General features: G+C 38.3%; 2 protein-coding genes across 5 annotated transcripts in view; one reads left to right on the plus strand and one right to left on the minus strand.

Moving 5' to 3' along the window:
* Positions 1 to 11,174, minus strand: part of LOC139938470 (uncharacterized) — a 32,181-nt gene extending 21,007 nt beyond the window's left edge. For all 4 annotated transcript variants that reach the window (XM_071934017.1, XM_071934019.1, XM_071934018.1 and 1 more), the window contains exons 1-2: positions 10,626 to 11,174; positions 6,223 to 6,274 (exon numbers count right to left, since the gene is read on the minus strand). In XM_071934017.1, the coding sequence (XP_071790118.1) occupies positions 6,223 to 6,274; positions 10,626 to 10,675 (102 nt within the window). In that variant the 5' untranslated portion in view covers positions 10,676 to 11,174. The remainder of the gene's footprint in view (positions 1 to 6,222; positions 6,275 to 10,625) is intronic.
* A 4,518-nt stretch (positions 11,175 to 15,692) lies between these two features.
* The window catches only part of LOC139938987 (uncharacterized), a 44,387-nt gene continuing 36,076 nt past the window's right edge, over positions 15,693 to 24,003 (plus strand). The window contains exons 1-2 of the mRNA XM_071934684.1: positions 15,693 to 15,918; positions 16,511 to 16,833. Coding sequence (XP_071790785.1) covers positions 16,559 to 16,833 — 275 coding nt within the window. The 5' untranslated portion in view covers positions 15,693 to 15,918; positions 16,511 to 16,558. The remainder of the gene's footprint in view (positions 15,919 to 16,510; positions 16,834 to 24,003) is intronic.

The raw sequence follows: 24,003 nt of genomic DNA on the forward strand, positions 1-24,003 counted from the left end.
GTAGAGTCTTTGTGATTCATAGCACAGCAATGAATGAATTAGGGACCGTCCAAAGTTATCAACAAATTTATGGTCGCACAAAAATCTCTTCATCTCTTTCATTTCTTTGGAACTGGTGCATGTTTCCCTTCATCCTATGATCTTCCATCTTTTAAGAGGAATATCAATTCCTACCTTCAGCTCCACTGAGTTTCTGCATTTCTATGTTTTCTTCCTTGTAGCCCTTTACCTAGGCTTTTAGCCTTGTTTTGGGCGAACTTGCATAAAAATATCTTTAAAAATTAAACTCCCCACCCCCACCCCAAGGGAACAGTTTTTATGTGTCTGTATCAATGTGTATTAAAAAAATATTCAAAGACGAAACACCAAACTCCATCCTTCCCCCTCCAACAGACTGCCCTCCAACCCTTTCCCCCACCCCACCCCAAACATAAATGATAAAATATTGCCTGCTTTATTTTCCAGTAATTTAGTATTTGTGTTTCTGTCAAATCTGCTATATAACATTTCTTTAATTTCCCTCGACAGGAACAGCTAAACAATATTATAGCCTTTAGAATGTTTAAAAATTACACAATTCCTAATAAAATATTCGAAAGAATACGATCACATAAATTTAAAAAATGGATGCCTGCTATATTTCCCAGTTATTTAGAGTTTCCTACGTCAATTCTGCCACAACATTTCTTTCATTTCCCTCAACAGGAGCTGCTCAAATCGATAGAATTCAATTTTTTTTTAAATGATTCCTTATACAATAGAATGATTGAAGGACTACTTGAATCACATAATTTTTAAAAGTGCATTCCTTCTATAACTTCCAGTAATTTAGTATTGTGTTACCTAAGTCGATTCTTCCGCAACAACATATCTTTTTCACATGCTGCCCCTCGTCTATGGAACAAACTGCCTGCACTAGTTAAATCATCCGTTTCTTTGACCCAATTTAAAAAAACAACTGAAAACACATCTTTTCAAACAGGCATTTGATTCAATGGTTTAATTATGGTTATTTTTGTTACCTTTTAGGATGTTTTTTCTTAAATATTGCATGAATTATTGTATTCTATACCACATGTTCTAGATTTCTCTCAACTTAGGTTTACATTTTAATTTTTGTTGTTGTTATTGTATATTAATTTAATGCTATTGTTTGTATTTTAGTGCCATGGGCACTTCTGTGGATTTGTGCGCTTTATAAGTTTTCATTTTTATTATTATTATTATTTCATTTCCTCCATGAGAAGCTGCTAAAAATCATCTATAGAATTATTTTTGTACATGATTCCTAAAAGAATGATTAATGTTTTGCCATTGTCTGTAAGATCCATTAGGCGCAGGTCAAATACGCCACCCAGTTCCCAAATGAAGTCTCCAACATTGTCTGGAAATCACAGTAATCCTATAGTCAAGTTCATTCAATTATTGAACTAAATTGAATCATTTCAACCGTAATAAGAAGTCATGAGCGAGGCATGGACGGGGGTTCGGACTTGGATAGGCGCAAAATTACTTTTACTTGGAATAACCTAAAGTGGTTGAAATGCATTCCACGAAATCAAAATGACTTAACCTTTACATGGGGCATATTTTAATTATTGAAGCACGTCACTTTACAAGCAACAAATTTCTGCTTAGCAATTATTAGCAGTGTACCAATTACAAATGGTACATGTACATGCGAATTGGTACTTTTAATGGTAAGCTTATTCTGGTAAGCACAATTCTGTTGTGCTTTTCTACATTCTGTGCTTATTTGCAAGCAGTAATTTAGATTGCAGCACTACCTTGTCCATGGAGAGAACTCAGACAATCCTCAGACAGTCGAAAGGTAAATAAATTGCTCATTAATTGCTTATGTCACAGAAGTAGTCATAGTCGTAGAGCACTCTCGAACGACTTCATTGACACTATGGACTGTCTAGTCCAATTAGGCCTAGAAAAAGAAATAGTTTGTTTACGGTACTAAGCTCGACAAAAAAAAGGTGAAGTTAGGTAGGGAAAAATTTGATTTTTTTCAAAACAAAAATATTCTGAGGGGGAAAAAATGGTTTTAAAATGAAGTATGAAAGAAAATCAGGCTCTGTTTGTGAGGAGAAGGATTTAATTTGTTTATTTGTTTTAATTTGGTTTTACTTCATCATGAGATGTAAATCAGAACTATTGGTAAATTTTTCTTCATGTTGTTTTCTGGTTTTTGTTTCAGTTTTGTTCAAAACATGTTTTGATATTCCTTAAACTGATTTCTGTATGCTTAGACTGGAAGCTTAAATGAGTAGTGGGTAGAAGACAATATATTTTATTTTATCACAATCGTTGATAAAAATGTTTACGGTTGCAAGGTTTTTACACAGACAGTCTGGTTACCAGAAACAAACAATTATTGTGTTAAGGCCTTACCGAATCAGCAAGTCCAGTCTCACATTGCACGTAAAACGTGTTCCACTCAATTGAAATGGAAAGTCAAAAAGGACAATCAGTAATTAGATGTACCATTCACTTGAAATATGATCACAGACATAGTGTCACATCACATGTCACGATGTAGAAATAGTCGCAAGGATTAGAAAGCCAATAATTCTAACAGCCTAATAGCTATAATGCCAATATTTTCATGTGTATTTAAAAATCAATGGAAGCAGACCGTAGGCCAGTGACCTGCATGTACATTTAGTGAACAATTTTGTCCAGCAATTTTGCATAACAAAAAATTTAGACTAGCTTTTTATGTGCACACCATGTAGAGCTATATATTGACTAGAGCGCTAACTTCCTCTGCGTTTTGAAGACACCCTGAGCGCAGACATGTTTGATGTGTTGCGTGAGTTCGGAACGATTTTAATTTTAAGAGAACACACATTGCCGCGATTTTTTTACATTCGGCATGTGCGCTTACGTACGCGACTGTCCACTTGCGTACGTCCGCGCTACGAAAACCGTAACTTCGACTTGATTGACGCACTAAAAAAAGTATACGCGCCTTTTAAACATGACGCACATGACGTCGCTGTTTGTACGCTGATCAGCAGACTGTGCGTTCACATTTGCTGCATTTTTTGCTTCGATGACAAAAAAGAACAAACGCACTATCATGCAAACAGCCATACAATTGTCGTACAAAATTTCAAGCTTTTGTATTGGTTTGTACATAAACATGGATGCGCCCACACGGCTTCAAAACCTTAGTGCATGTATAACGGGATGTTAGCGCTCTAGTCAATATATATAGCTCTATGGTGCACACTGAATGCCTATATTGAGTAACATTGGTGATTTTCGGGCTTAGCAACTGATACATTTTGTGTAGCATTTTAGATAGATAGTTTTGTTTACTTCTTGTTACATTCGTGGCCAACGGCCAAATTACAGTAAACTTATACAAAAAATAGTTCACATACAAAAATAGTTACATTATAGTTGGCATGAGGCGTAAACTAAGGTCCAACTAGAGATATAGGGCCACTGATTTTCCGCGATCGCGGAAAACGGACGGAATTCGCGGAATCCGCCCTTTAAAACGGAAATCGGGATTTCAGTAAATTTGATTTTTTTTTTTTTTCTTGACGCCAAAACTATTGAAATTGCATTCTTTATTAAGATTCTTTTTGTTAAACTAAAAAAACATCAGAAATCAGACCATTAAAAAGTACGAGATCGTAACCGTGGATCATTCTGTTCTACTTCACACCATCATCCATGTTTACACACACCATGTACACACATTGTTAACATGGTTCAGTTCCTTCCTCCATGGTTCAGCGAAGGGCATTATTCGCGGCACGTTTTTAACATTTTTTGTTCACCTAAATTGCATTTTCTCCCTCTCTTTTACCAACAATAATACATAAACTAGCTTACCTATGATCTATAAGAACACATACAATGTTTTTTCATCTCGGAAAAGGTCTAAAATCAAACCCTAAACTGTCAACATTCTGTCGCCAAAGCGAAAACAAAATGGCTGACATTTTGTTTGTGGATGGAGAACGGTCACGTCCATAGACTTGTTCCCAAGTCTTTGATCATGCTGAAACAGCGCCCTCTTGTGGATACACTCCTGTCATTAGCCTACGATGTGGCTGATGCAGAGAATAAACTGCAGTTTTAGACTTTGAATCAAGTCTATCACATCATGTGCATTGATACTGCAGTCACAGTGCAACCTTTTTACCCTGACTACATGTTTTTGTTTCATCGAACAGCAGTATACAAAATAATCCACAATTACAAAATAAAAAATAAAAAATAAAAAGTATTTTTTTGAAATTTGTCAGTTCAAATGAACATTTTACGAAGTCAGCAGTGTAACTTATCTCAAATTGATTTTTATAAGTGTGTCCCTGGGTATTAAACAACTTTTTATTTAATTAAAAAAACATGAAACGGAATTTTTTGTGCCTGAAACGGAATTCATGTTTTTGCCAAACGGAATTTGCACTTTTCTGAAACGGAAAATCAGTGGCCCTAGAGATAGCTGGAGCTTTGGAAAAGGGGTTGAAACACTGATGCGACTGTCATGATGGCCACAAGTCTTCAAGACTATTGTCAGGGTTCTCACAGTTGTACATTTTGCTGGCAAAATATTTACATGGTTATCTGTTTCAGTGACCACCCAGCTGGATGAGTACCATTGTATTTTCACTAGTCCATCAGCTTTTTCACGGGTCAATATTTCATTACAATGCGCATTTAAAAATTTTGGGGACCACATACATGAAGAAACATGAATGCCTTGAGGAATCAAACTAACGCAGTTTAGGTCCCAACATTCAAATACGTGCGAGACTTGCATAATCTATAAGAAACACAGAACAAAATGCGCATCGTCATTTTGCTATCCATTTTGCTCACACCCAAGATTACGATACGGTACCAACTGGGAAAACAGACTTGAACCTACGACGTCCTGATTAACATGCCAGTGCTTAACTGAGCTATTTAGTCCTAATGTACCGAACCGAATGTTGGGGTCTACCTATTTGGTCATCATCTTTTGTTACACAATCCAACAGCCCACATGTGCCTACATGCATCAATAACAGGATGAATTGTAGACGATGAGGAAGTGTTTAGTTTAGATGTGGGAGGGAAACCCCATAACAGGGACAACCCATGCAATCATGGCGGGACTGAAAACATGCACAGCCCCAGTCCAAAGCGGGATTCGTACCGGGGACCATACAGAGGGAAGGCAGGAATATAGTCCACTGCAACCCGTTTCACAGTTAGCACGCTTGATAACAATACAGGCCAAAAATTCTTAGTGTGCAGTCTACGTCAGGAGAAATCTGGCGCTGAGTTTTAATTTTGTGGGGGGGGGTGTGAGGGGGTGGCCACATCCTTTGGGGATACCTTACACTAATTGGTAAGGAACCAACAATTATTGTAAAGAACATTTTTAAAGTGGAAGTCTGTAGAAGCACTCATGACATAGCCACTCATCTGAAACAAGATGGGCATAAAAAAATGTCGGGTCGAAATGAGCAGTCGCCAAATGCAAGTGAAAAGAGCGTCAGTCAAATCCCTTCTTCACTTATCAGTCGGACTCTGCAGGGCGAGTGAAAAAATTGTTCCTCGTTGGAAAAAAGGAAGCGTGCAGTGATAAATCCCACAGAGAGATGTTTTTAGTTCATAAAATGCTTTGAAAAGTCTTGACATTTACTAAATTAAATGTGCTCGGGGTCACGATCCCAATAGTTCATATTTCAGTTTGCACTAGTCTGGCTCTCTTCTCCATGTTAAAAAACAAAAACACAGAGGCGTTTTGTTATGCTTCAAAAGTACAGTATGAGTGAATTATTACATGTGTGCGAGTGAATTTTTTTTTAGTGCTACCCAAAACTTTGGTTGACTCATCCGGCGGGCGAGTGAAACAAAAGTTAAGTGAAAACGCTGAACATTAAATACAAACATGCGGCTGCGATCGCAACCATGCATTTCAGTATGGACATGTTAGTATTGCTCTCTGTCCTCCGTGATCTATACAACAATATGTCTTAAGCCCGGTTCATACTTCCTGCGAATGCGAATGCGAATGCGAAGCGAAGTATGAACCGGGCTTTAGGCGTTTTTTTAACACTTCCAAAAATAATGTGTATCATTACATGTGGGCTATTGAACAAAACTTGCGAGAGAACCAAAATGTTAGTTGACTCATTCGGACGAGTGGGAAAAAAATGAGGGAAAAAAACCCTGAACGTTACACAATGTTGTCCATCTTACCTCTCGTGTCTGCGACATAGGTTGAGACCCTCGACCACCCATTCGCCCACCCCTGTAATAAAATCAAAAGAAAAAGAAATATGTTATACCTTTCCCATCAAAACTTGAGAACTGCATTCTGTTTTATTCAAATTTGAAACAGTAAGTGTACAATTTAGTATAGCCTCACCTCAAACCTCATGTACTTTTAGGTTTTTATTCCAATCTGATGAGCCCCGTCCAACAAACCAATTACATAATAAATCATAGTAAAAAAATGCATAAATCTAGAAATAACTTTTCTGACATTGGCTGTAGCGTAAACTGCAGTGTAATGTACCCTGCTTATTTTTGCTAAAACCCTTTCCATGAAATATGCTCATGACATTCCTGCATGCATACAGACACTGTCGGTTAGCAAATAAATTAAGTAAGTTTGTTTTGCATACAACTAGCACCACAATTTTTTCGTCTGGTGAAATGTGATGACGACATTTGTGTTTCGCCAAACCAGATCTGACTGGACAAACCCCAACTCTAACAGGATCCTTCCTCACTCTCGCAAAATCCAACACCAATTTGTAACTCACCAACCCATCAGTAAAAAATGATTACGGTAGTACACACTGGTGGTATGCCACATCCCGTGTAAAAGCATTATCACTATTAGTTTACTTGTGCAGTCCTACTAATGTTTAGTTGGGTAAGTTTGTGCACATAACTGACCTCAGGCATGATACTTAATGGAGGCAACGAAGGCGATTACCCTGGTCATTGCCTAGGTGCCCTTGAAATGCTCTGCAGTAGAAACATACAATTTCCACATAGGGTGCCCTTTACCAAGGATAAAACGCCTTGGTGCCCGTCATTGCACACGTTAAAAAACGAAGCATACAGGCCTGTGAGCTTAATGTCTTTCTGGAGTTTCGTCCAAACAAGTCAGGAACTAAAGAAACAGGTCTTCAGTACAACTTGTTTGCTAGTTTAGTCAAGGTTTTAGACAGGACTTGGTAAGGGGCAAAATTTGATGAAAACTTAAAAACAGGGTGACGAAATTGTTCACTTAGGCCTACTTACTATGCATTTACATGTACAGTATGTAAACGACAAATACAAAGAGGTGTCCAAGTTTAAAACAGGGTGTCCAAAAAACACTCAGACACAACTCTGGCCAACACAATGAGTTTACTGTAGTTAGCATTCTTATCAAGGCAGTCTCATTCTCCTGCACAAAAGGAATGTCAGTAGACAACTTTAATACCAATTGTAATGTTAATATAAAGAAGCGGATCACCAAAAGAATTTTTACTGTGCATCCATTTTGGATCACCAAAAGAACTTTTACTGTGCATCCAGGCATGAGCATTACAATATTGTACATGTAGGCAGGGCTCAAAATTAACACCGGCCCTGCAGGCCCAGGTAAGTTATGGGTGCGTTCGTTTAGCTTCCCTGGGTCGACCCCGGTCTGCCCCGGAACATTCGAATAGCTTTGACGGGGCTCACCCAGGTCAGCCCCCGGTGCCCTGCTTGTGGAGTGGGTCGCTTGGGGGTGACCTGAGGTGCATGCCGTCACCACGAGAGGGCGAGTGTGATCGTTCGATTAGCTCTTGTCAGGGGCTCACCCGAGTGAGCACTGCGGGGTCGACCCAGGGAAGCTAAACGAACGCACCCTATATTAGTTTCAGACCTGTAAACTCACAACAGGACAAGCCCGGTGGTCTTCCGTATTTCCATCATTGAAAACAAATACCTCAATGTGCAACTTGGTGAAAATTTGTGGCTATAGATGAATCTGTGATTTGTGACTTTCAACGCTTTTGCGCAGACCTTGAATTTCGCTCTCGGATGGGCACTTCAAAATATGAGTTTGTAGTGGATCCTTGCAGAGGGCACCACATCACAATCACAGGGCAACACAGCAATTGACGCGTGGGTAATTTTGAGGCCTGCTGGAGTATCAAAATACACTTGAGAAAAGAGATGGGATGTTCTGTAAGTGCTTGTTCAACTTACTGATACATGTATTCATCGTCATTCAACAAATGGCAGTTGAATACAGCATGTATTCTAGTTACCCTGATTGATAAAACCAGGGGTCAAGGGGAGGGGGTCTGGCACTCCTCAATAATTTGTCTCCGTCAAATATAGCATGAAATGAAGTTAGAACCATTATCCAGACTTCAAAACAGTCCTGCCAATTAAAATCATCATCTTCCCCCCCCCCCCCAAAAAAAAGGACATTCATTTTTCTTGCTTTCACCATGGAGGTAGAATTTGACATTGGGTACAGTTCACAGTTGGGTTACATGCTGGGTGCATGAGTCTACCTTGAAACAGTGGAGTCATTTGGTCGATCGGTCCGTACACTGGCTTCTACAACCCACCCCCCAGTCAGCAAATTTCATCGACACATTCTCTCCCACAGTCATAAGAATGTTCACACTATATGCATACATCCCTGGATGTAATGTAGTATGGCTGACATAACTCTACATCTACATCTATGTCGGTTCTCATCAAAGCCCGTTCTAGTCTAATCATTCAATATGGTCAATTGAGTAAAGTCCTGTATATTAGCACCAATGCAAAGTAAAATTCATTATTTTTATACTTAGTCACGGTTTGTGAGCATGGCTGCTGAATCTACTCACATTAATATATGCAGAGTCACGGGATCTCAAGCATAGCCACAAATTAAGCAGCATTCTCGTTTACAAGAAATTTAGTTGTTTCTCCTCTCTAATTAGCCATTAAAGGCAGTGGACACTATTGGTAATTGTCAAAGACTAGCCTTCACAGTTGGTGTATCTCACCATATGCATAAAATAACAAACCTGTGAAAATTTGAGCTCAATCAGTCATCGGACTTGCTCGTCACCAAGAAAGGTTTTATGCTTATAATTATTTTGAGTAATTACCAATAGTGTCCACTGCCTTTAATGATGTTACATTTGCATTTTATCTGACAAGTCTGAGGCTCTATAATTGTTTTCATTTGCGTCTTCTTTTCCTTTAGCTTTTAAAATTTATTTTTAATTTGTTTATTTATTTTGAGCTATATTGCCTGCAAATTATGGAGAGAAACGTTGTTGACAATAATGCTGTTTTATATTTTTTATTTTAGGATGATCTTCCCATCAAGGGAACTCGGCAAAATACCACAAGGGCAAGGGGATATAAACACCAATCTGACAACAGGGCCCAATTTCATAGCGCTGCTTAACGGTAAGCAAATTTGCGTGCTTACTGTAGCAGAAAAATTTGCTTAAAGCCATTATACACTTTCGGAACAGACAAAAAATAAAAGTTCACAGATTTACAAACAAGTTACAGGGTTTACAGAAGGTAATGGTGAAAAACTTCTCTTGAAATATTATTCCACGAAATGCTTTACTTTTTGAGAACAACTATAAATTCTCGATATCGATAATTAAGGATTTATTTTAAACACAGGTCATGAAACGTGCGGAAACAAGGGTGGGTTTTTACCGTTATTTTCTCCCGACTCCGATGACCGATTGAGCCTAAATTTTCACAGGTTTGTTATTTTATATAAGTTGGGATACACAAAGTGTGGGCCTTTGGACAATACTGTTTACCGAAAGTGTCCAATGGCTTTAAGCCTTAGGTTTCACAGGTTAGCAGAAAAATTGGGCGGCCATATTGCGTATTTTCGTGCGGTAAGCACCAGAAGGTTAGCATGCCTTTTTGTGTGCTTTTATACCGTTAGCAGCGCAATGAAATGGAAATCGCAGAGTAAAGTAAGCAAAAAAACGGCCGCTAAGCAGGGCTATGAAATTGGGCTCTGATCTCTCATGCTCATACACAGTCTAAAATGTTGTAAAATGTATGACAATATTTTGTGTTTTTGTAGGCCTAGCCCCAGCAAAACCCATTTCCCCATCCATATTTCCCCAAAAAATCATTATTAATTAATTAGGAAGGTACAAATTTGAGGGGCAATCAACTGGGCATAACAAAAACTATAATGTAATAAATCCATGACCCAACCAGCATGACCAGTCTGCCCAAATAACACACAACCCTTCAAAGAAAATGGCCCAATTCCTATGTGACGCATTCAATACAGCAGCGGCCATTATTCGTACACATGATCGCCGCGCCAGTGGACATGTTGGATGTCATTCAATCTTAACCAAACAAATGAACACACGTCGACCATGTACACGTTATCCACGGAAAAATACCGGTAGACTGTGTATACCGCTCAAAACGCCTTCACAATAATTTTAGCTCTATCCACCGGGCCTTCGTTCACGTTTACACCGATTTAAAACCATGCCTGGACATAGTGGTTAACCACCGAGATAGGTCATATCAAGAAGATCCATCTGGCCATGTTTCTCGTGTCACAAATCGTGGAATATGTTTCGCTCATATTTTTGTTTTAGTGGTCTCACCTTGGATTTGGGCTCGGCCTATTCCGACCTCTTTTGCCATGGTTTTGCATGTTTCCCACAGATCGGTACGTTGCACTCACACTGCGCTGACGGAGCAGATAAATATAGTGTTTTAGCCGTTTTCTCTGACAGTCACGGAGATCAGACGCTCATAGCGGCTGGGTTATGTAATGCTGCTCCCAGTGGTCCTGGAACAGAAGGATCAGCCCCGTTTTGGAGCAAATATTGACGTAAAAGTCAGCTATTTTGGCCTGAATATTCAGGCTCTTCGCATGTACATGCAACCAACTTTACGGCAATGGCGGATGGATACACTCGACTACACATGCGCGCATTATGCACTTCATCAAATTAGTATATCCAGCTTTCAGGTGGGAATTTCTATTTTCGCCTCGTAAATTTCCTCTCAAGTCCATAAAATATATTTTCTTTTGAAAATATTCTTGAACGCAATTCTGGATTAATGTCCAATCGTTACACTGTTATTTTTCCAATTGGCTAAACTTTATTTGCGGACTTACACAAATTTGAAGAAGCTGCGAAAGGGAATGGCGGGCATTTTGGCAGAAAATAATTTTAGTAAGGAGAATTTAACTATTCACAGAGGGCGCTATTTATATTTGCCAGTATCATTGTCGTGTGTTTATTTTTTATCCCACAAGGGAGAAGGGGGGAGGGGGTCTGTTTTGTTTTGATTTAAAAACAACTTGTTTGTTTATTTTCTACACCGTCTAAAGCTACTTTCTCATTCGATTATTTTCGACCCGGTGCCTCCCGAAAAGTTGGTCGAACGTTTTTTAGCAGCGGTTCGAAAGTGGACCAACTAAGAAAAATGAAATGATCCAAAACGATCCGGTTTTCGGTAAGCAGCAGCAAAGTGAAAAATAAATTAAAGGCAGTGGACACTATTTACTCAAAATAATTATGAGCAGAAAACCTTACTTGATAACGAGTAATGATGAGCTGTCAATGGTATAACACCATGTGAGAAATGGGTAGTTTTCGAGAGAGAAGTAATTTTCCACAAAAATTTGATTTCGAGACCTCAGACTTAGATTTTCGACTATTAAAAACAGCAGAAAAGCAGAAAAATTGATAACACTAATCTGTTCAAGCCACTTTTCGGGTGGCAGAAAAGCAGAAAAGTGGACAAAATGCATCAGGAAACAACGTTCAACCTGCTTTTCTGCTTTTCTGATAGCAGAAGAAAAGCAAATGTCCACTTTTCGACCTCCATAAGGGAAATCTCTCGTTTTGGCTGAAGTAGGATGTTTCAAAAGAGGGCGCTATATCTGAAGTAGTTTGTACATCTGCGGTTCATGTTTTAAGTCCGTCCTTTGTTACATGGGTTTTGAGGCATTTTGTGAGCCGTCAACGTATTCAGTTTGCGGTAGAACCATGTGATGATAATAATACATTCAATATACAGATAGTGTGCCCCAAAACCCATGTTAATTGCTTGACGGCCGTCCCCGCCCAGTCTCAGCCCCCCCCCCCCCCCCCCCCCCCGAGCACTACAGCGGTTTGGGCAGACCCTGTTACCGCCGCCAGAAGGGAACAAAAATCATCAACTCTGGGAGTTCAAAGCCACGGCCCATGGGCCTATAATTCGGCCTGACGGATAACCTTGCCGTAACTATGCAACAGAGTGGGTGGTCACTGTGCTTTAATATAGGAACGGGTTAGCTGACAGTCTGAACACTCATGTCGAGAAAGACAATGAAATAATGCTTTGTTTCAGATGCAAAAGGGACTTTCCCATAGATCTGACAAAAGTCGCAGACTGCAGTGTGTTTGTGCAATGAACCATTGGCCTACATGAAATAATAAAAATTTGGTCTTTTAGTCCGTACTATACAGTGTGAGTCAGGAGAAAACTATAGTGAAAAACCATACACATTATTTTCAGCATACGTAAGTCGTCCCACGTTAATTATGGTTGTACCAACCCAAATCAGCTGTTGCCCCTTTTCAGGTGTGCAGATGCATTTGGCCTACTTGGTAACTCTATTAATGACAATAACACTTATGTTATAAGCCTGCAGCATGCTTTCGATGGTATAAGCATTAAAGGAACACGTTGCCTTGGATCGGTCGAGTGGTCTTTGAAAAGCGTTTGTAACCGTTTGTTATAAAATACATGTAAATAAGTAGAAGATGTTTTAAAAGTAGAATACAATGATCCACACAAATTTGCCTCGAAATTGCAAGTTTTTCCACTTGCAAACTAACACGATCGGCCATTAAAGGAAACGTTGCCTTGGATCGGACGAGTTGGTCAAAACAAAAGCGTTTATAACCGTTTTGTATATAATGCATATGGTTGGAAAGATGTTTGAAAAGTAGAATACAATGATCCACACAAGTTTGCCTCGAAATTGCGTAGTTTTCCTTCTACTGTGCGAACTAACACGGTCGGCCATTTATGGGAGTCAAAATTTTGACCCCCATAAATGGCCGACGTGTTAGTCGACGAGGTAAAAGGAAAACCACGTAATTTCGAGGCATGTTTGTGTGGATCATTGTATTCTACTTTTACAACATCTTTCTACCCATATGCATTTTATAAAAAACGGTTACAAACGCTTTTCAAAGACCAACACGACCGATATTAGGCAACGTGTTCCTTTAATGGGATTTGACTCCCATATGGCCGACCGTGTATGTCGACGAGGTAAAAGGAAAACCACGTAATTTCTAGTGATACTTGTGTGGATCATTATATTCTACTTTTAAAATATCTCTCTAACCACAATTTGTTATGCATTTTATAAAAAACGGCTTCAAACGCTTTTAAAAGACCAACTCGTCCGATCCAAGGCAACGTGTTCCTTTAATGTTGGAGAAAAGTGTCACTTCGAAGTAGTGTGGTTTTATGCCAAATATATATTCTGCGTGTTGGACTAACCGCTCCTTTTCGGTGAAATTTCAAAAACGCGAAAGTGACAATTTCAATCAATTTATTAGTTTATTGAATAATAATAGGTCTACATCTCATTGTAGAATAAAACAATCGAGCGGTTTCAAGAACAAAACGTATACTTTGCCTTCAATGAAGACTTTACATTTTTGTTTTAAAGTGAGCGTAGGCTACATTGAATTCTATTCTATGAGGAAAATCGATCATTTATCGGTAAAAATAGTCAATATGGTAAAAATTATGATCTGAAAACAACCTTTTCGCTTTACATGCCGTCGTCTGAAGTGAAGTTCTTTTCTGGCATGTCATTTTGGACAGGCCGAGGCAAATTTCAGTTCGAAAAGGCGCTTATGTTGGAAAGTCTCTAAGGAACTTTTTAAAGGAGCACCAAGGCCAAGACCAGCCGGGCATCAAGTGACATAACAATGGGCCTCCTTGTTATTCCAGCTTGTTGCTAAGGCCATGTTTAAAGGAACATTACAGAATTGGTTTTGCTAGCAAAAAAAACTTGCTGGCAGTGTAAGCACTCTATGTAATCCACATTACACAAAAACTGACAAACCTGTAGAAGTTTGAGAACGCCATCGGCCATCTGGGTCACGAGAGAATAGTGAAAAAAACGATTACAAATTTTGCATTGCATCGATGCCAAAACAAAAATGTATAAAACGCTCACTGAGCGATAAACTCAAAACGCGAAATTAGATTATTTATTTCTCATCAAATATGAAATTTCAGACAGAAATATTTCAAGGGATGTTTTCTACTATCATCATCATTAAACCGTGAAATTGTTATTTAAATCTGTGATCGTCACGATTTGTGTTTCTTACCAATTCTGTGACGTTCCTTTACAGTTGCAATGGGCGGATTTTCTCAAGAGAAATTTCGGTTTTGACATGATGCTGTCTGTTAGAAACAAAACACATGCATGACATGGACAAACTTTATCATAATGCATGCATTGGACAAATTAATTAATTAATTCTGTACACCGTTGGTAAATTGTCAAAGAACAGTATTCTGGTGTATCCAAACATGAATAAAATAACAAATCTGTGAAAATGTTGACCCAATATTGGTCATCAAAGTTGCTAAACAAGGCTTCAGGCCTGAAGTCTTTTCAGATTCAAATATAGAAGCGAAAATTACCCGTTTCTCAAAACTTTACTCAGAGGGAGCCGTTTCTCTTTAGTGTTATGCCACAGCTCTCCATTGCTCGTTACCAAGTAAGTTTATGCTAATGATTATTAATTTGAGTAACTACCAATAGTGCCAGATAGTGCCTTAAAAAATACACGTAATAATGTAGCCTTGATTCAAAGTTGTTGCGTATTGACGACGGGTCAGGCGACATGTTAATATGAGTGAAAACTACTCAAAAAGATGTAAACTTCAACCTTAAAGTGTTGAAGACCACTAAAAAAGAATTGTCCCTCATAATATTATGGCTCTTCAAAGATTGCTTTTTCATTCTTTTGCATTTTATAGAGTACAATTATTTGTATCGGGGTAATATTGTAAACAGTTAGGCCTTAACTTTCGCGAACTTTAAAAGATATCTAAATATTTTAAGGGAAAGTAGACATTGGTTTTTGGAACCGTGTGTTGGTTTTGATTACCATAAATTAAGTTTCTAAAAACTGTAATAATGAAAAGATATAATTTTCATAGGCCCATAGAAACAGGACTAAAATACATAGATCTTTGTGGCACACCACTGTAATTCAGAATTGCGGGAGCATAATTATTGTTATTCACATCACCTATGAAATCAGATAATGTAATACCTCGATAAACAATAAGTGGTTATTATGAATAAACGACGACGAGAGGGCGCCCTATCAATATCATGAGAAGCAGAACAACCTTTATCATGCAAAACAACTGATTAAAAACTGTGTTTTAAAGAAAGAAATGTTGCGCGTTAACTTTGTTTTACATCTGTTCATGAGTAAAGTATAGTCTGACGACAAAAATCCTCAATAGATGTGGGCAAATTTTTAACGATAGAGCAAGGAACAGATGTAATGGGTCATCACAAAATTAAATTCTCCCTAGTGTATCGAGCGCAAGATGGAGCTTTAAAACCAAAACATTAGTGCGCATGGGTTACTGGTCCATGACTTCCGCTTTCAGACTTGTACCTGGTGCCATATCAACACGAACTCTCAAACGGCCTCAGCACCAGACTGCCCTGTGAAAATAGCATTATGCATGACTGATGCCACACAGTAGACTCAAAGTGTGAAACGGTAAACTGCTGGACTAATCTTGAAGGCCTAGGCCTATAAATCGTGGAATATTATGACAGATTTGCTTGTGTGATTCTGCAGAAATGGATACGAGGGAGGTTATGCTTCACAAGAAATCGTAAGTATTGTTTATGAAGTGGATACATTTTTCTACTTAGTAGTGTGCACACAGTTTTTTAATAAACCAACCTCCCGGGCCCGCCTACAAAACACAACAACACTGGCCGTGACTCTGGGCTGCTGAATGTATTGTAAACACACCTTCAAAAGTGGAACCGGCCGTGTGGATGGACGAAGGTGGGCAATTGATGTGGGTCGTTGTTGCCAATGATAATAATCTACAGTCAAAATAACGTCATATAAACCTCCCTATCAACAGATCAAGTATTATATTATTGCTATAACAATTGGCTAAAAATTGACTAAAAATTTACTAAAAATTTGCATTTATTGATTTATGATTTATTATAATATAAAAAATCATAAATCAATCATGCAAGGGGGTGGATCAATATATGCAAGAAAATTTGTTTACTGTACTAGGCCAGGGTATTAAAGGGTGTGATTTGAGCCTGTCACCGGTCTGGGGAGATCTTTTTATTACAAAATAAACTGAGTTTGATTTATTTTTTATTTATTCTGCTAATATTTTAATATTTTCTAAACTAATTTTAATTTAATATTGTTTTCTTCTTTCGTTACTTTACCAGGATTTAGCTGGGTGAACTTCAACAGTTCATATTCTCGAAGGATCAGAGATGGATGTTGCAATCAGTAATGGACACGGAACCGTCGCGGAATCCCAACCGGACGGGGCGTCGATCGCATCCAGCGAGGAATATAGTCATGCCCCGCCTAGCGAGGATTATAATAACCATGACCCGCCTGGGGAGGAAAACAATGACCCGCCCAGTCCATCTTCATCATACACCAATGAACAAATGTTAAATGGTTCCGTTGCCTCTGCGACGAGACCCAAAGACCCCACTGATCGATTTGGTTTTACTGGCGGCAAACAGTTCACCAAAGACTCGTAAGTGATAATTTAACCCTCCTGTACGTCATAGACTCATGCTTGATAACACTTGCCAGTGAGTGCTGTCGTCGATTTCACAAAACTCTTCCTAACTTAGGATTAATCTTAGGACTTAGGACGAGTTCAGTTCCGTATCTAAAGTCGTTAAGCGCATTGAACCCATCCTAAGAGTTAACTCGAGATTAAAGGAACACGTTGCCTTGGATCGGACGAGTTGGTCTATAAAAAGCGTTTGTAACCGTTTTTTTTAATAAAATGCATATGGTTGGAAAGATGTCTTAAAAGTAGAATACAATGATCCACACAAATTTGCCTCAAAATTGCTTGGTTTTCCTTTTACTGTGCGAACTAACATGGTCGGCCATGGCCAACCGTGTTCATCGACGAGGTAAAAGGAAAACCGTGCAATTTAAAGGCATGTTTGTGTGGATCATTGTATTCTACTTTAACAACATCTTTCTACCCATATGCATTTTATAACAAACGGTTACAAACGCTTTTGAAAGACCAACTCGACCGATCCAAGGCAACGTGTTCCTTTAATCCTAGCATTTTGTGAAATTGTCTGCAGGTCACACTGAGTTATTTTTTTATTTCACTGTTTTCTCCAAAGTGCAATAAACTTGGAGAGTCAAAGTTCATGATATCCTAGACTGGACAATTCCACTTCTCAGATGGGTGGGTGGTCGAGTCCAAGAGCTGTGTCTCTGATCTCTTTTATACTCTCAGTATATAATAGAAATCAGCGAGCTGTGTAGGTATTTTTTGAGGGTCTGACAATACTTTGAACACAAAATCGTATAGACATACAGAGTACAGACCGGGTCAAATCTAACCCTCTGACAATGTGGAGCCATCTGGCATTTTTAGCAGGCTTCCAGGAGTCTTGCTGACAGGCTGGTGCTAGGTTTTGAGTTTTCTAACACCCCTCCCCCTTCCAACCAATTTGCACTGGACTCAAGCTCTGGTGTTTCTGAACACCAGGGTGTGGGTTCGAGGCACTTGTGTCCTTGAGCAGATACTTTACCATAATTGCTTCACCTTTGATAGGACATTAGGCCATAATGCATTTGATTTATAGTGCATGTGAAAGAGACACTTTTTTGTGGGAGGGTAGGGGTTAACCCAGGTTCTGGTTCACACATAGAGCAAGCTGTTTACAGGTTTTCTCAGGCTTGCGAGTTACAGTGATTAAGTTCACTTATAAGGCATCTGTGGTTTCATTATTTTAAAAATAAATAAGGGAATCAATGTGTGGTGAAGAAGTTTTCAACTAGTAGTGGTTTAATCCCAACGAGGCCTGGTTCTTGATAATTTTACCGAGATGAAGTCGAGGTAAATTATCAAGAACCAGGCCTCGGCGGGTTTAAACCACTAGTTGAAAACCGATTCAACACACTTTGATTCCCATTCATAAATACCTTTTCGGTTAACAACATCAACACTTTTTTGTCAAAAAGTAAAATAAATGCAAAAATTATAATTGTTCAATGATTTCTTCCAACACAACACCCCTCCAGCTATGAAATGGTAAAGCCCTTCGCCGCCCTCGGTTAAACAACTCCTTATAAGGAAATGCTGTGCGCATCGCGCGTATCGCATGACGTGGCACAACTATTTTAGCTGTTGCTCTTTACCAATAGGAATGAAGAAACTGTCTTGTAAGAACAGGTGCAAGCTCGCGTGTCACGCCCATGTTTCAACACTTTACTGGTCATAAACAAAGGTTTATACACACCCACGTGATGCGCTCTCCACCAATAGGAATAGCGAAGCTGTCTGAGGTATTTATGAATACTAAATTACGCACTAAATCAATATCATGAGAACTGCCTAATAAGTATATGTTCTGCTCCAAAGTGAAACATACAAGTACCTTAGTTTTGGTTATTGTCAAGAACTTAATAGAAAATCGTGTTTGAGTTCGGTGAAATATTGTTTTTGTGATCTCAAGATCACTTTCTGTGAGGAATGTAGGGGTTTCCCCATTATTTTCAGGGTTAGAAAGTCTTTGGATTTCGGTTTTTTTAAGAGAGTCTCCTACATTTAAGTCAAATTAAAGAACATTACCTTGATTGTGCCTACTTTGGGGTTTTTCCAGTGCCATCAACAACTACTGTATTAGATTAGTTTAGTCTTGAGGTTGTTTTATCATGAAATAAAACTTTTTAAAATGCTCCAGATTTCACATTTTTATGTTGAGCTTCTAAAATCAAACATTTAGCATCAAGAACAGCATTCCAATGCCATTTGGGGTTCAGAAGGTAAATTTTTTGAAAATTCTGTTCATGCAAGAAAATCAATTAAAAATCAATCAACTAAAAACACATCTGTGTACCAAATTTAATACAAAATTTAACAAAACCTTGCAGTTAAGATAAAACAAGAATTAGGCCCCTACCTGTTGCAAACTGCTTATCAACCAAAAGGACCTACACAATGTATTGTATAAACGCAAAAAAGGGGCTACATAGTGGCCTGACATTTCGACCTACATGTAGCATGCAGAGTTGAGTAAAAACATCAGGCCCTACAGCATCATGCTGTCACCATCTTGGTCATGTTCCCTGTTTCCAATAACAGTAATGAATGCTAACATTCATTACGCAAACATGGCACCAGACTATTATTTCGTCCAGTCTCAGTTTGGTTACAATGAGTTTGAATGGAGTAAAATAAAGATGGCCACACTGTGATAAAGGTCTACATGTATATATACACGTAAGGAATAAAAGGTCATTGCGTTTGTGGTGACGATTGCTTGAACACAAAGTGTACTATTTATACCTAAATAATTTGACCGTTCATGGTGTGGTCTGTCTAGCTCAGCTGGCTGGCTCACTAACCCTGCAGGCCTGGTGGATGATTCATCCCTGGTGGATGACTTGCCCACAAACCGCCCATGTATTTAAAAACAAGGGTTAAAGGAAGAGAGGAATAGAGGAAGTGTAAATTCATTCCCATCCTTTTAGATTGTAGGAGTGACAGTTTTCAATAAACATGTCGTGTTCGGGGCCAGATTTCCTGCTTTACATCATAGAGCTAAAGTCACTAATTAGCTACTTAGCCTGTATGTTTCGTTTTTTAAAGGGCAAGGGCACCAATGCATTTTCTCCTTGGTAAAGGGCACCTTATGAGAAAATTGTAAATTTCTATTGGAGCATTTCAAGGGCACCAAGGCAATGACCAGGGGGCATGGAGGCAAGCGCCTTCAATGCCTTCGTGAAAAATTAGGCCTGTATCAAGCATGGTATACTTAAAAGCACACCAAAATTATGCTCAACACTACCAGGTAAGATTACCAGCTGAATTGATGTACTATGTCGCATACAATATTTGACTGGTTTACTGCTTAATTTTGCTAAGCATTAATTATTTAAAGTTGCTTAGAATGATTTTTGGCTTTAACAGAGCCCATGAAATTGTTTTAAAAACAGAAAATTACTGCTTAGCAAATTCCTTTGCTGAGCAAAAAAATGAGTAGGGCACATAGTCAACAGTATAAACTTTGTAGCCTTTTGTCTGGTTATTATAAGCTTTATTTGTTCTTAGAAAGTGTTTGTGCTTGCAGACTTTATGAAAGTGTGGATCTGTATACAATGTAGAACTGTTTTAAAGCAGAAAATGTAGCTTTTAAAATGTGCTCCTAAGCAAAAATATAAGCTGTGTACCGGTCAGTCACAAATTATACATACAGTGACATGGTATTTTGGCTGGTAACCATACTCTGGTAAGCATGATTTTCTTGTGCTTAGTTCCTGTTTGTGATTAAAAGCAGCTCTATGAAATTGGGCCCAGGTTTTATTGCAAAAAAAACAACCTAGCATTTAACTGTTAAATCCTTTTTGCTGGTATTTCACCATTTCTGTTTCAAATGTCAAATTTCTTCAAACACAGATACATGGACGTACTTATTTCACTGAAATCAACGATTTTTGATCCTATTGCCAAACTATGTCTTTAAGCCTGGTTACTGCTAACAAAAAGGGTAAACGATTTAAAGCCACTGTCATTATTATAGCATTATACGCTTGCAAATGGAGGGGGTCTTTAGACTGGCGCTACAAATATAATACAATTTATAACCAAATGTGTGAGCTATGTTACCAGACATTGAAAGGAAATAAAGTCTGTGAACTCAACAGATGTGAGAAATGAAATTTATTTCAATTGTGTGGTTGAACCCTAAGTTGGTTCAATGCAGTTTTCACTATGTTTCCTGCTTGCATTAGTTGTTGGTTGTATTTACATGTAGCACAATGAACTTAGAATGTCATGACAAAACAGTTCGTTTAGGTCAAAAATAACAACTGGTAATGCTTTATGTATTGCACAAGTGCATTGTTGTAGGCGTGTGCTATGTGGATATATTCCTCATGTACATACTGTACCTGTATGTAATTTGTGCCTGTGTACGTACTATCAGACATGATGACGATGCATAGCACACACTATACTACATTCAAAACTTGAAAACATTTTGTTTAAATAAAAGAAATATTTATATGCCTATATTTTATTGTTGCAAACATTGTGTACATTTCGTTAAATGCACACTGTAGTGGACACTATTGGTAATTACTCAAAATAATGATTAGCATAAAACCTTATTTGGTAACAAGTAATGGGGAGCTGTTGTTAGTATAAAACACTGTGAGAATTGGCTCCCTCTGAAGTAACATAGTTTCCGAGAAAGAAGTAATTTTCCACGAATTTGATTTCGAGACCTTGGATTTAGAATTTGAGGTCTCAAAATTAAGCATTTGAATAATGAAAGCACACAACTTCGTGTGACAAGGGTGTTTTTTTCTTTCATTATTATCTCGCAACTGTGACGACCGATTGAGCTCAAATTTTCGCAGGTTTGTTCTTCTATATGTTGAGATACACCAAGTGAGTAAACTAGTCTTTGACAATTACCAATAGTGTCCAACTGTCTTTAATGTAAAAATGTAGGGTTTCCGGACTGCAGTATAGTAGTCCGAAAACACTACATTTTTACACACAAATGTTGTGGTACAATTTTTTTTATTATGGCTTATTTATTTCATAAATATTGTAAATAAATATTGTCAAAGAAGACACTTGCAGTTTAAAACTGAATTATGGTTTCTATGATAACAATCAGAAAACATTACCATGCACCATTTTATCAAAACCAACAAGATAAAAGGGCAAATGGTCCAGAATGACACAAAAAATAACTGGTTTAATTATTTAATTTTTTTAACAGTCGTGTAGCCAGGGACCACAACCAAGTTTATTACAATCTGGGAAGCGGCAACCAGGGGATCACCTTAAAGGGATGTAACTTTTTTTTCAGATCAAATAATCAACCACAAGGGAATCTGACTGGGTAAATTTTAATTGGGTTGGGGTCGATACTTTCAAAAACTAAACTTTTGCATAGCAACAAGGAATGTAATCTTCAATGTTAAGTGTTTGCTTTCCTGTTTTGTGTTTTTTTAACGCATGGTATAGGTCTACCATTTGATAAAAATGACCACTAACACTGATAAGTGCCAATAAAGGCACGACACTGCGTGGGTAAATGTCTGTATTTTCCTGTTATGGTTGCCATTAATCTATGCAAATTTACACTGTGTGTAAATACGCCGATATCCTGTACTGTTTACAAGTGAGCAAACTTTTGTGCTTACTTAACAACAGAAAAATGTGTGTTTAGCAAAAGTGTATTTTGTAATAAATTATCAAGAAGACGTGATAGTCACATGATAAAAATAATAAGATGCGCATAATGCGTGAGCCAAATGGGCATCAGAAGAAAACAACTGACTGATCCATTAAGCTCCGCCCCATTGCGTATTGACCAATCACAATGCTACAAAGGTCCGACACTAAGGTCTGACATGCGTGCGCGTATCTTGGTGCGCGCAGCAGAGTTGTGCAGAAAGGCAATGGAGAGCCCCACAGGTTCTTGCCCACACGTGCGTCGTGGGTGGAGCCTACTGGATCAGGCAACTGACAAGCACTATTCACCGCTTAGAGCACTTGGAAATTTGAGAACTGCAGTGTATAAAAACAATTGCGCTGGGCCCGATTTCATAAAGCTGTTATTGCTGAAAAAACTGGCTGTAGCACTCTTTGCTAAGCGAAAAATTAGTAAGGGAACTACCAGTCGAAACAATGTAAACTCTATAGAATGTTGGCTGGTAACATGTTTCTGCTAAGCAAGATTTTTCTGTGCTAAGCAAGTTTTTGTGCCCATATCATCAGATCATGCACAAACTCCTAACTGAATAAAGAGTCAAATTTTATGTACTACATGTATGTATGTATACCAGTTTTTTCTACTACACCAAGCATCATTTCACTGTTTGTACACGTAGGACACTATTGAAATTAGAACAGTGATTTTTCCTGCTCTGCCAGTCTGCTCACAGAGTTTCCCCAATTCTGGCCAAAGGTCGGAAGTTCAACTTCCTGAACAAGCTCTTGGCTTCATGATGAAATAAAGAATTTGGCGTTAGACATGCAATTAGACATTATATCATGCGATAGTTGACTTGCAGTTGCAGCCATTTTTTCAGCTTCGCAGACCATAGTAACCGAGTTATGCCCTTCACTTTTTCAGTGACTAGCCACTAGCCAGCAAGAACAAAATTGCCTTTTTAGCAAAACAATACATTTTTTTAATAAGTATTTATAAGGTAGCTTTTTTGCACTCTATAATAATCTGAGCGCCAGTTTCTCTCTCTGTATAATTCCCAGCTCATTTGCATTGAGTTAGGAATCTATATTGCTGAGATGTGATTAAAATAACGATCTCCCGCCTGCAACAAGTGTAAGATTTCATAACCTTTAGTCCAAGGAGATGTCACAATGGGTGGTAGTGATGTACTGTAGATTTGTATCATGTACCAGTTCATGCAGTGTGTCTAAGATCTTTGGCCCAATACTGCTTGTCAAATTTATTGGCTAAGCAAATATTGAGTGTGGCACCAGTCACCTAATGGCACTTAATGTAATTTTGGATTTTGGCTGGTAAATTGTTACTGCTAAGCAAGACTTTTACGTGCTTGGGAAGTTGTTGTGCTTTCTGGCTTTATAAAATTGAGCCCTGGTGTACAGTATTCAGGCTGTAAGACGTTTTGTATCACAGCTTAAAGTCAGTGGACACTATTGGAAATTACTCAAAATAATTAT

Source organism: Asterias amurensis, chromosome 6 (genome assembly GCF_032118995.1).
Source record: "Asterias amurensis chromosome 6, ASM3211899v1".
In the NCBI taxonomy this organism is placed as follows: domain Eukaryota; kingdom Metazoa; phylum Echinodermata; class Asteroidea; order Forcipulatida; family Asteriidae; genus Asterias; species Asterias amurensis.